Here is a 15,380-nt window from a genome sequence, read left to right as displayed (position 1 = left end):
GAATTAAGCAACAAAGACGAAACCCTTCAATGGGAATTTTGAGGTACCATCAAAGAAAAAGCCTTCTGTAAACAGACAATCAAATTTATGGAAAAAACTAAACCAAGTGAACTAATTTCTCTTATAACAAGAAACCCAAGACAAAAGTAAATCGGATTTTTGTGGCTTTTTGTGCTATTTCAACTTTCTTGGAACTTGAAACGTTTCCAGTAAAGCTTTATAAATAGTCCCCGAGAAGACATGAAACTGTCAGAAAGGAATTTAATGAGTTTCTCAGGGGTGCGTGTGTAACTGTAAAATCAGGCCAGGTCCTCTCCCTTTTATTCCCCTTTCTCTGCACTGACACCAGCAGATGAAGAATCAAGATTAGCGAGGAAAAGGGTTTGCAGCAAGAAATAGGAAGTTGGCAGCTTTCTTCTAAGGGCATAACTGGGGCGCAGGAAGAGGCAACTGGGGGTCAAGGAGAGTAAAGCAGTAAAGTACCCCCCCCCAACTATCTTCTTCTCCATCCCCTACCCAGTCCATTTGCCACTTCCAGTGCTGGCTGAATAAACCATAACTTTCCCTGCATCTGTGAATAGCTGACGGAGAAGAGAAAGAAAGGTCTGGAGGACAGAAGAAGCATTTGGAGGGGGAAAGAAGGAAGAGCAACTAGCAATCAAGGACAGTGTCACCAAAAAAGGAAAGGAAATTAAAGCCTGTCCCTCTCCCAACTCTCCACATCCCTCAAAAATTTAAGGAACTAAAATCCAAACCGAAACTCACTGGGGGAAAACCCAGATAAAGTGGAGTAGAACAGGCAGAAACGTGGACAGTAAGAGGAAAACTCAGGCAAATTCCTCCTTGAGAGAGGAGGAAGAAGAGTGGGGAAGGCAGAGAGAACCCGCAGCATCCTAGTAGAGTTGGGGCGTTTTTGCTTGTGCCTTTTTTTTTTTTTAACGGGGTGTGGAAGGCGTATTTTCAACACAGCCACATGGTTCTCGCCTTAAATGATAACAATTACCCAAAATAGCAGACGTGTTACTCCAGAGCCCGAGGAATGGCCACGGGAGGAGAGGGCGTGGGACATCACACTGGGTTTGGAGACTGGACCTGGGAGAGGAGAGGGGTGGACAATAGGGAGGTGGCCCGAGCCCGAGGGTCCGCGAAGGGCCAGGATGGAGAGGGGCGGACGAGGGTGGGGGACACAAGGTGTAGGGAATAGGCGGTGGCTGTCCAGGCAGCGGGACGCGGGGCGGTACGCAGGGGTCGCGGAGCGCCGGGCCCTCACCGCTGCTGAGCGTGGACTCGCAGTGCCAGATGTCCAAGCTGGCGGGTTTCCGGCAGGACTCCCACAGGGACAGGTAGTACTGATGGTCGGCCGTGACCCAGGCGGGACTCAGCACGGCCCCCAGGTCCAAACACAGCGCCAGGAAGATGCACACCAGCCCGACCAGCTTCAGCGGGGTCAGCACCGACACGCGCACCTCCTCCATGCCGCTGCCCGCCGAAGCCATGCCCCGGGCGTCGCAGCCGGCCGGCCCCACCGGAGGGCAGGACACCAGGCAGGTCCGGAGAGCCGGGAGCCGGACTTTTCTCGGAGGGCAGCAGCCGAGGCGCCGCGCGCGGGTACTCGTTCCTTCGGGGCTCTGCGCGCTTCCCTCTGCGCCGAGAAGGTGGGTCTGCTGGGCAGCCGACCGGGAAGAGGTCGTGGGCAGCCGCAGCGACTCTGATCCCGCCACGAACCTTCGCCGCCAGCCCCGCGCCGCGCTCTGCCCGCGCCCGCTCCGCCCTAGCGCGGCCTGTCTCGCTCCGCCCCGGCTCCTCCCCGGCTGCGGGAGGCGGTGCCGGGAGGGGAGGGGCAGCGGTCCGCACCCGGGCGGCGTCAGGCTCCCGCCCCCGGCTCCCGGCGCGAGAAGCTCGCGCCCGCCCCGCCCCAACCCGGTGCGCGCGGAGCGAGTCCTCTACCCTCGTGTGCGGCGCGCACAGAACCCAGGGCGAGCCCTCCGCTCCAGAACGGCTGCGCGGGGTTATTCCTCGAAGCAGTCCGGCCCCAGGCCCCGCCCCTGGCCGCGCTCGCTCCAGGGTCGTTTGGCTTCCCGCCCCCACCCCCTGCCGTCACGTGGGTTTCCTTTTCTTAGTGAGCTGGGGTGGGTCCTTTTCTAGAAGGCGTCAGCTGTGGATTCCTAGGTTTCCTGGGCTGTGGACGCTGGAGCAAGGAGAGGTTCTCTCTCAGTGATGTAACCCGCCCCCCGGCTCCGCCAATTTCTCATCCTGCGGGATTTGAAGGAAAGTGAAGAAAAGTGACAAAAGACATTTCGTCCCCTCGTTTCAAACTCAGAATGTCCTCAGTCTCTGACCCAGTCACCCCCGCCTAGTTTTCCCTATTTCCTAACTTTACCAGCCAGTCTACTGCCGCTTCTATTCTCTGGGGTCGCCTCTTTTCGCGCCCCCTAGAAAGGGCGCCTGCTCAGGGAACGAACGCAGGCGCTAAAATGGGAAAGAGAACTTCCTACAAAATGTGATGTAAACCTTACTTATTTCCCCGCAGCTCAGTTTTTTTTTGTTTGTTTGTTTTTTGTTTTGTTTTGTTTTTGCGCGTTGTCTAAAACCTTTATTTATTCGGTATGCCAAGTTGCATCTGAATCCCTCCAAGGACATTAACCTTTTCCTGTGCCCAGAAGATCTAGCCCAAGGCCTGGCATAGGAAAAGTGGCATATATTTAAGTAATCAATTTACATGTATTTGCTGAATACCTACTGTGTGCTCTGGACCACGAATTCAGCCCAGTATTACCTCGTCCCTGTTTTTAAGGAGACGCTTAGTTTTTTTTTTTTTCGCCATACGTGAGGAATAAATACTCCTTGAAATTGAATTTGCAATTCTGTAATTGACTAGTTCAGCTTGTGAGTGGCGGATTATCTGTCTCGTGTGTCTCTTTGACTACTTTCTCTTTTTCCTATATAAGAAACAATTTATTGAATAGGTCATTGGGGGTAGCGGTTCCCAGATATTTCACCATCTGGAAAAGTTGGGGAGAAACCCAAAAATAGGGGTTAAGATCTGAAGAATGGAAGAAACGTCTTCTCTTTTAATGAAACGCCATCCTCTACACTGCAGGGTTTCATAGTTTTTGCGGATAACAGTTTTTTTTTTCTTCTAACCACGTGTATTCTATAGGGCTGACTATATGTTGACTGAAGTAACATTTTGAATGTGAGAAACAATCGAGTTCGTGTCAAAGGACTTGAGAGTAAGAACCAACCCAGTGTGAAACAAAAACCATTTTTTTTTTTTTTACATTTGGAAATTAGAGACCTGGCAACTTTCCCGTGCTTTTCAATCATGTTTACTGCTCTTAGTAAAAAATGCTAGAGCAGTCTGGTCTCCTTAACCTCTAACTTCGAACAGGCTTCTTGGCCTCCCAACCTTCCAAGGAGAAATAAGATTAAGTGCTTCTCCTTGAAAACAGTTCCTAATGGAATACTTAAAAATTAAAAACCAGGATGATTATGGGGATGACTAGGCTTGTGATATTTTCCTCTTTCCTGGGTTTATGTTTGTGGGTTTATGTACATTTGAAAAGAATATTTAAGAATATTTCTTGACTATGTCCTCATAGTTATCTTGTTTCCTCCAATTTCTATCACTTGCCCTTTAATAAGTTCCATTCCCAGTCAGCCAATATTTTTCTTTCTCTTTGTTCCTTCTAATTTGGGCTTTCTTCCTCCTCCACCCCCACCCCAACTCCCACTACCCCACACTCCCTTTGCTTTGTTTTTCTGGTTGTTCTCAACTGCTTACTTGAGTGACTCCATCCTTCTTTGTACCACCTACAAATTTGTCTCTGTACTGTCTCTAAAATAAGAAAAATAAGGCATTTTAACAACAAAAAGCCAAATTCTCCTAAAATACACCATTCCTCTGTTAATCATTTCTAGAATTTACACAACATAATACAGATCACCAGTCCTTAATCCTCATTTTCAAAATACAAAAAGTTGTCAGGACAATTTTTTTTTTCTTTTTGTAAGTTTGTAGCAGACTCATTTGGTAAAAAATAAAAAAATCTCAAACTGGTGTGAGGTTATTTATGGTTTTGGTTTATCCCACTTAGTGTGAATAAATATGCAGCCACAAACCCTGTTGGGTGTTGTCTAATTTACAGCATATGAATCATAGTATCCTACAGCAATCTGAAAAAGTCTGAGTTCCTCAACACAGCTGGCCCCAAAGGTTTTATATAAGAGATAGTGGACCTGCATTTACTCTTAAAATGGAAGAGGTGGAGCAGGAATTCCAGCAATTAGTAAACGTTGAATGAAAATTTACTGCCATTTGCAGCAACATGTATGGATCTAGAGATTATCATACTAAGTGATGTTATGTCAGTCAGAGAAAGACAAATACCATATGATGTCACTTATACATGGAATCTAAAAAAAATGACACAAAAGAACTTATTTATAAAACAGAAACAGATTCACAGACATAGAAAACAAACATGGTTACTAGGGGGGAAAAGGGGAGGAGAGATAAATTGGGAGTTTAGGTTTTGCAGATACTAACTACTATATATAAAATAAACATTAAGGTCCTACTGTATAGCATGGGCAACTATATTCAATATCTTGTAGTAACCTATAATGAAAAAAATATATGTGTATATGTGTGTGTGTGTATACCTGAATCACCATGCTGTACACCAGAGACTAACACAAATTGTAAATTGACTATACTTTAATAAAAATTTGTCTTAAAAAAAAGAAAATCTACCAAAAAAAAAAAAAAGTAGTATCTGGCTGGAAGTGGGATGGGAGGTGACAACTAAAGGGCGTGTGTGTGTGTGTGTGTGTGTGTGTGTGTGTGTGTGTATAAGAGAGGGGTAGAAACAAGGATTGAAGTAGACCCATATCTGAGAAATGATATGGGCCTACACTGAACTGTGAAGAAAGAGTCCCTTGCTCTGGTGAATTTACTTGGGATATCTTAGAGGCAATGACTTTGTTGTCCTTTCATTATGGCGCCACACAAAGGCCAGAGGCCCCCTCTTTCACCTGAGCCTAGCCTGGGCACCATGTCACCATGGTCACCCCATCCCTGGATCTCAAGGGGGCAAAGGCTAGAGGCCAAACTCTACCCCATCGTATAGGAGCTCTGTGAAAATTGGAATCATAGAACTCTGATGTGTGACTTTGTCTGAGTTGTGTAGCCAGGAAAAGGCAGGAAGGAGTCATTTCCAGACGCTGAAGTAAAGGAAGAGATTAGCACCAGGCTTGAATCAGTCAGGTCAAAAAACAGAGCAGCGATGTGAGAAGTGAGGTCAGATGGAAGAGACTGGGAAGTTCATCAGAAAAGTAGAGAAGTGTCATGGTGGGAGGTAGAGGGCATAGAAGGGATGGGGGGAGGTGGGGAGCACGTTCCAGACTTTGAATGTGTCTTAAGAGAATAGGGAGGAGTAAATGTCACATTGTCTACTCACAGTCTGTCAGGAAGAGTACCATCTCTACATTTGCTTAGCAGTTGAAAGGTCCAACTACTGAGGTTCAGTCCTTTGGGATAAACTAGAGGGGATGTTATCAGTTGGGAAGGGAAAAATAAGTTACTGTTTTCAGGAATGATCCCAGCAAATCTCATACATTGTTCAAGTCACCAAACTTGTTATTGTTACAGCAGCCTCTAGTCAATGTCCATCCTGTGCTCCTTCTTTAGGTAGGTAGTAGGGTTGTTTCCTTCAGTTTTTCTGAATCCAGGTCACCATCCATATAAAGTAGGCTTTGTCCGTCAGGGACAGGGCAATTTGGCTCTGCAATTTTAAGTCATCTTTCTCTTCCCAGATTCAGGGGGAAAGATTAAGTAATCATTAAAAGATTAGAAATAGCCACCAACTGTTTTTCCAGTGTAACAGATAATAATGTTGACAAAATGCTTTAGAAATTAGAAACAAAGAGTACTTTAGTAGTTACTTTCTTTACTAAAATTCCATTCTTGAAGTCCGTGCTAGAAGGATTCAGATGTGAGTGAAACCATGATACGGTAAGGCCTGCCTGCTATTTATGATAATTAATAAGATCCAAGAGAGTTCCAGGTTATGGTATATTCCGTATTGCATTTTTGAGATTTCTTGTGTTGTGGCAGAATTCTTGGCTTAGCATTGTCACGAATAATAATCAGCTAGTAATTGCAATTTCTACTTTTTTAAAAAGAAAGAACATTGATGAAAATGAAGAATTCCACATAAAAAAAACCCTCTAAATTCCATAATTTTCTATTTTTTTCCATAATTTAAAAATGTATGATACTGAATCAAAGTCAAAAACTGCACATTCACTATTCCCATTATGTGTTAATGTTTTGATTTCAAGGTACTTCTTGTTTCATAATAGTTCGTAAGACCATAATAATTTACTTGCCCACAAAGAAAGGAAATAAATCATGGAAGTGAAAACACAGGAGGCCATTTGAGTTGAAGGATGATTAGTTTTAAAATAAATATGTTTATTGTAGTGAAAGAAGCGTAAGTCAGATGACTAAGACGTAGGAGTACAAGGAAAATTAGAATATTTCCAGTGGGATTAATTCTAAATGTCTTTTCCATCCTTTACAAAATCACTTATGGCACAAATCTTCCTCCATATTTATATTTTATTTGTATTCACTTAGACCTTTTTTCACTTAGAGCCAGATGTAAGCACTTCCAGTACCTCATGACTGCATTTTTAAACTTCTGGTTTCTTTGTTTCTACAACTATAAATTGAATCTTTGGTACCCATCTTTTGGCATTTCTTGGTGAGTTTTCATAGAGAACTTTTACTCTCGGACATTTGAATGAAGACACTTGTGACTTGATGGAAAAATTCGAAGAAGTGCCTGCTTAGCACCGCCCCTCTCAAGTTAGACTGCAACAGTGTCAGTTTCTCATCCCCCAAATAGTTTCATCCACAATAATTGGCACTATTTTATCCTCTCCCATGTGTTTATTTTTTGCAACATGGTCTTAAAATTGTTGTAGCTGGGAGCCCTTCCAAGTGCTCTCCTACTAGGGACTATGTAAGAGAAATTCTCCTTCCTTAGAAAGTGTGGATCCCTTCTCTCTTTTGAGGCCTGAAGTACTCACATTCACAGTGGAACAAAAATGAACCCCAATTCATACATCTCAAGTATAGGGATGGCTCAAAGATAACTGAAGGAAAGGCTGAAATTAAAAAAGGATTAAGTAGAAAGGGTTCCTAGAGCAATTTATATTCACACTTCCAAGTAGAAGAATGCAGATAAGCTATTTCTCTCTGGAATTTCCAAAAGGTGGTCTTAAATGTCAGCAATGCTAAGGGATTGAGGCTAGTGGAAAAAAGATCCTCTTAGGAAATGTATTTCAGTGTAATTCTCACCTCTAGATTTCTCCTTTTAAAATTTTTCTGTAAAGTGAGTGAGTAGTACCGCATGATTCATCAGCAGTCTGTCAAAATTCAAAATGTCAGTTCATTGAGGTCCAAACAAATCTAGGTAGAAATATCAGAACAGTATGAAGATTAGAGCTTTTTGTCGTTCCCTGTGTTATTTTTTTTTCGGCTTTTCTTTAACATACTTGTTTCACATTCCCACCACTGCCACCCCTCAACCCTGCCTTTCCTTTCAAGATTTCTGGTCTTCGGTAAACAAGAATGGGAATTGCTTTTGATTCAGCCAGACCAAGGTTAAGATAATCACTCTGGAACCTACTGACTATATGGATTTGGGCGTGCCATTAACCTCATTTCCCTCCTTTATAAAAAGAGGTGATATCTACATCATTGAGTTGTTGCAAGGATTATTGAAGTAATTTATAAAATGTGTAATGTCTGGCATATGGTAAGCACTAATCATAATTATTATATTAACATAATCTAGATATCAGCTAAGGCCTTCTGGTCCCTAGGAGATTTAGGTAAACTTTGTTTGAATCTCTAATTTCATAATCCTTCAGAATCCAAAATCCTTTCCCAAATCCTTGCCACTTCTGTTCTCTGTATCTGGTTCTGCATCTAGTCAAATGCTCAGTTCTACCTCTAACCAACCTAGGTGCAAATGTCAGCCCCTTCACCAAATTTCAGGAAAAACACATAATAGCACTATATAGTTCAGAATTTATGAGACTTTTCTGATGACTAGAGAAGTCATGAGGAAAGGATGCTACACTATAAAGAGGAAGGCCTTCCATGTCTTGCTTTCCTCATCAGAACCCACACCTATCCTCTCTTCTCTCTCTGTTAGTCCCATCCCTTCCCCTACTCTCCATCTGCTCATTCAGTAGATTCCACCCCTAGTGCTCTCAATCATTTCTACTCAAAGTGTGGTCTATGGACACCAGCAGTATCAAAATCACCTAAGAGTTTGCTAGAAGTGTAGATTCCTGACCTCTCCCCAGACCTACTACATCAGAATCTGTAGTTTAATTGGTAGTGATTAGTGTACTCATTGAAGTTTGGGAGATATCTGATCTACGTCATCTTCTCAGGTCTCTCAGGGTTCAACTGCTACTGCAAGTAGCTGCATAAAAATAGCTGCTAAGAGAATGAAAACAATCACCGTTTTCTTCAGTGTATTATGTGGTGACCAGGAGAATGGCTTTTCTGTCACGTCCACTTCTCAGAAGTCTCTAATTGTCACTGATTTTGATTGCACTGGCAATAATTAGTTAGTGCTGTATACCTTAACTGTCAATGGTTAATTCTTGATTCAATAGTTCTAAACCATCTTTGTTTTGTTGTTGTTGTTTTGTCCGCACTTCTGAGAGCTGTGATTCTCAGCACAGTCCCAGGATTCTGAGGATGTGTTAATTGACTGATGAAGACAAATGGTGATGCTTCTCCAAGTATACATTAAAAAGCAACTTTTAAGGTGAGGAACACTAAGAGTGACCCCTGGCTTCTTGTGAATTCACTCTGAGACATTTATGCAACTTCACAATACATAAATGAACTACTAGGGATCAAGAAGTAAAAGGCAAAAGTTCACTTATCCAGGTCATCTGAAAGAATATCATGGAACAAAGTACAAAAAAGCAGCTAATCCCCACTGATAAAGACCATCAAATTCGGAGAGTCACAGGCTTGGAAATGATATCTCTAGGCAAAGTAAGAGGATGAAGCTGCATTGTTGTGGTTTCAAACTCAGGCCACTTTGACATTTGCTCTCCAGACTCCTTTTAAATTCCTTATCTTAAGCCAACCCAGTTATTAGATTTGGGGAACTCATATATAATGTTCTTAATTGATAAATTGACCAAAAAAAATGGTGTGCCAGTGAACAGTGTTGAGAAGAGAAACTGCCCGTGGAAGCAAAAGCAAGCTAAAGATGGCATTTGGGGAAGCTGATCCAGGGGACATCATGTATAGAGAGAATGGATACAGGATTTTTCAGTATGAGGAAGAGAAAACTAAAGTGAAAGACAAGTAAAATTTACTTTAAAGATTATAAAAGCTCAATTATATATGAATAGTTGACAGGTCAGAAGATAAATAAAAGTTAGTGATTATTAGAGTTGACAAGACTGAGGGACAGGCCATAACCCTTGCAGGGACCAGTTTTTCATAGCTGGGATAGAATTGGGGTGATTGACACCACTATTCTATGTTTTGACATCATCACCCTGCAGTGAACTAAGTGAAGCTGTGATTTCTGATAACCCTTTATTATTTCTTGACAAGATATCACCAATTTTGATAAAGCAAGACAGATAAAGCAGATTCCTAAACACATTCAGAGAAGTACATTTTCCTAATATATTCTATCCAGTATCTTTTGAAATTTTTCTCAACATGTTTTGAATCTTTTTACCAATTCACTGTCACTTTCATTTCAATCTCTGGGCATTTCTTTGGTCATACATTTTAATACTTTGTGTGTGTGTCCAGGAGCGAGTGCACATATTTTGTGTGTGCTTGTGTGCTTTGGGTCTTTTAATTTTTTTTACTATATTTTTTCATTGACTGAATCATTGTGTGCTGCTGTTTCTCATGCCTTTCCTGAAATACTTTTCTCTCTTAGAAACAAGCTTCCTTTTAGGAGAAAACCCAAATCTGGTTTTCATTCTTTGCTCAAGTTTCTGAGTGCAGGATCAAATAATATAAGAAAAAATAAATACATTAAAGTTGTGTTTTGGAGTCAGCAAAACTAAAATAGAAATTATTTTAAAAGGTGTGGTTTTACTTACTGTTAAACTTGATGCAAATACTTTCAGTTATTCCATGCTTTTTAATTCTACTTTTATTTATCATGTTCTTTTAAATTCATAGTGTTTTCCTGCTGGTTTTCAGTGTTTACTTCCTTTCCCTAAATCCAGTGAGAGAAATAGAGACAGAAAGAAAGAGGTTAAAACAATCAAAAAGCATTTCTAAACTATGTATAAATGATTTACCTTTTCCCATTTAAAAAATCTTACCCCTTTTTATTTCTTTTTATGCTGTTGTCATACTTAGTGTCTCACATGATCCATATTCTGGCTTATTTTTTTGAATAAGCAAGCAGTCAATCAAACTGAAAACACACGCAAAGCACACACAGCCTGTACTCTATTATTTGTATGACATCAAATACTAATGATAGTGAATATATTTGTCTCTCCCCAGGAAATATGTAGAACTGTCTTTTCCTGAAGTATAGTCAAATTTCATTTGGACGTGAGAATTTCACCAAACTGAAAACTTTCTGCACATTTTGGGATAATGTTCGTACTGCTGTTTTTCTGAATATGGGTCTGGTTTTTCCATTTCCAAGCCGAATTCATGCCTACCAGCATGTCATCAAACCCAAATTTAGGACATAAGGTCTAGCCAACTAAGTGTTCTAAAGAAACAACAAGGTAAAGTATTAAAAATCAAGAGGCCCCTGCAAAATCCAGACGTGAGACTGCTGAATCTGTAGTGCAAATTTTCACTCTGTCCTTGATCCTTGTTCTCAGTCGAATTCTTTAACCACTGAAGCGGCTTTTCCACCACACCATTTTTCCTTCACTCTTCTATGTGGTTTTCCAACCATGTCTAAGTTTCTCATCATATGCACTAATGCAGTAATGTTTAGTCTTGTGAGAAGTTTCTTGTCTTCCCATCATCCCTTCTGGGAAGTATCAGAACAAAAGTAAGAAAATAAATTATGTGCATAAATGAGGAGAGTTTGGGTGGTGATCATTAATAGTACTTTAAAGGGAAAGAGATCAGAAATAAAGAAATTAGTCTAGATTAAGTTAGAGTTGCATATGCTTTGAACAATTTATTTGACAATGACTCCATAAGAAGAAAAAGTTTGGAAAAGCATTATTTAGGAAAAAATGCAAAGCTTGTTTGGAAACAACCAAGATATGTGACATTAAAGAGTGAAGAGTTGGAAATAATTCCACTATTCATGGGTAACCGGTCTGTATGAAAAAGACATGATTCAAAAGGCAACTTACAGATTATAGAATAGTGGTTGCCAGAGGCTGGGTCGGGGAGGGTGGAAGGGGGCATTAGTGTTTAATGGATTTAGAGTTTCAGTTTTACAATAGTTCTGGAGATTGATAGTGCTGATGGTAACACATCATTATGAATGAATTTAATTCCATCGAACCATACACTTATAAATGGTTACAATGGTAAATTTTATATTATGGTGTATTTTACCACTAAAAAAAATTAGAAGGAAAAAAAGGCAACTTAATTTTTTCTTTCCTCCAACATCTCTTTAAATATTTTCAGTGTGGAGTAATCTTTCTCTACTCTTTGCTGAAATCTCTTACAGAGCTCATGGGAGTCTGTTCACTTTCATGTAATAGAGTCCCATGGTCACTTTAGGTGGCAAATGCAATCTTGATTCAGGCATTAGAATGTCCAGCTGCAGTGTACTAATGAAAACTCCAAACTTCGTTCAACATTAAAACTTCTTTGTGGGTTGGGCGTACAAAGCTACTCTTTTTTAAAAAGGGATGCTGCTTCCATTTGAGGTCTATTTTTATGTCGCTGATCTGGCTGAGGGGTTCAAGAGATGGAACTGGTCCTATTTTATTCTTTGTCAATTCAGTAATTAGAAGAGGGAGTCTCTGTCACTCTCACTCTGGCATGCCAATATCTTTTCTATTTGGTATCTTGTTTACATTTGAAGAAAGCAGAGTTCCATTATAAGACCCTATGAATAATGTGCTGTCAAGTTTGGCCAGAAGGTTGGGAAAGAGAGCGAATACTGTGGGCATCACTCAGGTGACTGGTCAAGGACTGTCAGAGACTCAAACATGACACGTGAATGTTAATAACCTCGTGTATGAGAAATGTAAGTAACTCCAAATCAGATTTCATTGCACATTATTTTATTAATATTATTATTAATTATAATTTATTGAGCATCTATCAACTGCTAGCATTTTGTAGGTGTTTCACACATACTTTTTTTATTTATTAAATGAATACAACCACACAAGGGGTAGATGCCTGCTTTTCAGGTGAGGTAACTGAGTTGCACAAAGTTAAAGTTACTTACCTAAGGCCATGCAATTAAGTAGTAAAACTGAAAATTTTCTCTTATTTCATCTGAAATAGATAGAACATCAAGATTGCTTCATTATTCCCAACTAATGTTTTTTTACAAGGAGGCCTAAAGCTATGTTATACTGATGGAACAAGAGTTGACAAGTACTGCTAATTGCCTTTTGTTTTATTCCTGCTAGTAGACTTCAACTCAGGACTGACCCCTCATTCACCCCTTTTCTTCCTCTGGCATTGCTAATTGCCTTTTTTTCCACCTTGAGACTTAGTCTTTCAGACTAAGCAGTATTTATAAAAAAACACACACCAACCTCACTTTGTGCAAGGCATGGTCTGAATTCTAATACAAACCAAAAATTTGTAAGACTACTATGTTAACCAGGGATAAGTGATGTCATTTAAAGTGAAAGATTATAAATGTAGGGACAGTGTCTCCTAGTACAGATTTCTTTTGTACTTTCATACTTTATATGTCATTTTAATGTATCATGATCTCATGTAAGAAAACTGTTTCTTCTCAACCAACTAACTTTCCAAATTAACTAACACTTTCCACTGTCTAAGTAAAGCAAGTCAACTGATGCTCAATGTATACTCAAGACTCAGGGCTACTAAGCTACTCTGTTGTAGCCCTATTCACCATGACGATGAATGTTTACCAAGAATTACTTGTGTTTGTTATGATACCTATTTATGTTGCTTGCACATGTTCTGGTACTTGTCAAATTAACTATAGGAGGAGCAATGGTAAAAAATTGGAAGTAATCAGACAAAGATCTAGATGCATTCCAAATCCAGAATGACTGCTAAGTGTCCAAGTTCTCTTTGTATTTAAAACAAAAACAAAACCTAGACGATCATTTATTCATTCCTAAAAGATATTAGGAGACTTCCAATGAGGACTCTATTCAAAGGAAGTGTCTTGGACCTATATCACAAGATTGGTAAATAGGTGCTCCTTCATGAAGAGGTCCCATTTTGGAAGAACAAGGGCTGAGAATGTGAATGAGTTGTTAAGAATAAATGTATATTTGCACACACACACACACACACACACACACGAAACAGTAATGTTGGAACCCTAGACTAGGGTGCTCTTTTATCCCACAAAGGATCCAAACCACTAAAGTTTTCACCTCAGCGGTGGACAAGGAATCATCAGACTTCAGAGAACCAGGGTCCAGTGTGACTCCATATGGCAACAGCACCATGGTATTAGAACCAGACTTTCTAGTTCTTTGTGTGGATGGATTTTGGGAGAAGAATTGATTTCTTTGGACCAAGTAAATTCTCCTTTTCTTGGTTAATGCAAGCTAAAGTCCTCAAAAAGGAGAAATTGGACATACTGCTAATAAGAACTGGTGAGATTTTAAGCAATCAATTTGAAAAATAAGAGATACAACCTTGTTTACATCTCAACTTATTGAAAAAAGTCATAAACATTAAATCCCATTTTAGGAAATATTGTTAGATTGAATATAAAATGATCTAGTTATGTTTTTAAGACAAAAAAATAAATATTTAATATCCATATTTAAATGTAAAAAGCTACAGGTTTAGAGAAATTATGATTTGTGCAAAAAGGCATTATAATAATTGCATTTAATTTAAAGTTGTTTTCTTGCTTTTGGTTCATCCAATAATTTCACTTGGGGGTACATATCCTAGAAAAATTCTGTCTAGTTTTAATATTAATTTAATGTTTTGATATTGCAGTTAGACAAATATTTGCTCTCAGCTCCATCCAGGTTAGTTGTTTTTTTGCATTACAAAAGTGATGTGAATATGCAATTACAAGAGTTAAGCTAAAGCAGATGCATATGCCTCTTCCTCCTTCATAAAAGAGCAGGGCAGATTCTGGCCTTGGGCCAGAGCATCACTAGTTCATGGGCAGTGCAAGGGATGCAGATAAAGGTATAAGAAGCTGCATCCTGGGGAGGAGCCAGGTAGACCACATAAACAGATTTTCTGCCCTAAGTACCAGACCAACAGTAAAATTGAGGTATATGGCAGTCACTGGAATTGAGGGAATGAGATGATATTTACAATGGAGAGGGGAGGGGTAGAATAGAGAAAAGTTCTCTGAGAAGAAGCAGTAGCTACCATTGATCCTTCTATACAAGGCATCCAAGGCCTTGCACTATTTCGGAGGGAGTTTTCACAGGCTCTCCCATGGCCTGAGGGCAGTGGGTTATTTCCCTAATAAAGATATATTTTCTTTTGGGTTTCTGTTGGATTTGTATACACTATTCGAACTTTATGAACACACTGCTGGGCATGGGTGAGGTGGGGATGGGTATTGTAGCGGGTGTAATTAGATCTCTAGAACGAGTTGTGTCCTAATGACCGTAAATATTGTAAATGATTTCCTTTACTCTAGAGAAGCAAGTCTGCATGACAGAGTCTACCTCTGAGCAAGCTGCCAACTCTAAAGTTATTTTTCTTCCCAATCAAATTTTTTATTATGAAATACAGCATATTTACAAAAGGGAGGTATATCAATTGAACTAATAAAAAATTAATGAGCGCTCGAGTACCCAACACCAAATTTAGAACAGAATATTAGCACCTTGGAGCCCCATGTATGCTCCTTGCTTATCTCCCCTTTCTTTCTTCAGGCTGGATAAACTCATGGTCCAGATATTTATATTATTTATTCTCTTGCTTTTACTTTATATTTTTACCACATAAACAATTTAGTATTTAGCTTTATTGCTTTTAGTGCTATATGAATAAAATCCTACAGCATGTCTTTTTCTGTCCTCTATCAAGTCAATAGTTCCTTTTCTATTTTTGTCAGCTTTATTGAAATAAAATATACATAAAGTAAAATTCACCAATTTTAAGTATGCAATTCAATGATTTTTAAAGTTTTTTGAGATAACATTGGTTTATAACATGTTTCATA

At 39.9% G+C, this 15,380-nt stretch overlaps 1 protein-coding gene across 1 annotated transcript in view; it reads right to left on the bottom strand.

Moving 5' to 3' along the window:
* Positions 1-1,760, bottom strand: part of TMEM47 (transmembrane protein 47) — a 28,302-nt gene extending 26,542 nt beyond the window's left edge. Inside the window, exon 1 of the mRNA XM_010980462.3 lies at positions 1,271-1,760. Coding sequence (XP_010978764.1) covers positions 1,271-1,496 — 226 coding nt within the window. The 5' untranslated portion in view covers positions 1,497-1,760. The remainder of the gene's footprint in view (positions 1-1,270) is intronic.
* Between the last annotated feature and the right edge of the window lie 13,620 nt (positions 1,761-15,380).

The sequence above is a fragment of the Camelus dromedarius genome, chromosome X, assembly GCF_036321535.1.
Source record: "Camelus dromedarius isolate mCamDro1 chromosome X, mCamDro1.pat, whole genome shotgun sequence".
Classification (NCBI taxonomy): Eukaryota; Metazoa; Chordata; class Mammalia; order Artiodactyla; family Camelidae; genus Camelus; species Camelus dromedarius.
This window is presented reverse-complemented; position numbering and strand designations above follow the sequence as displayed.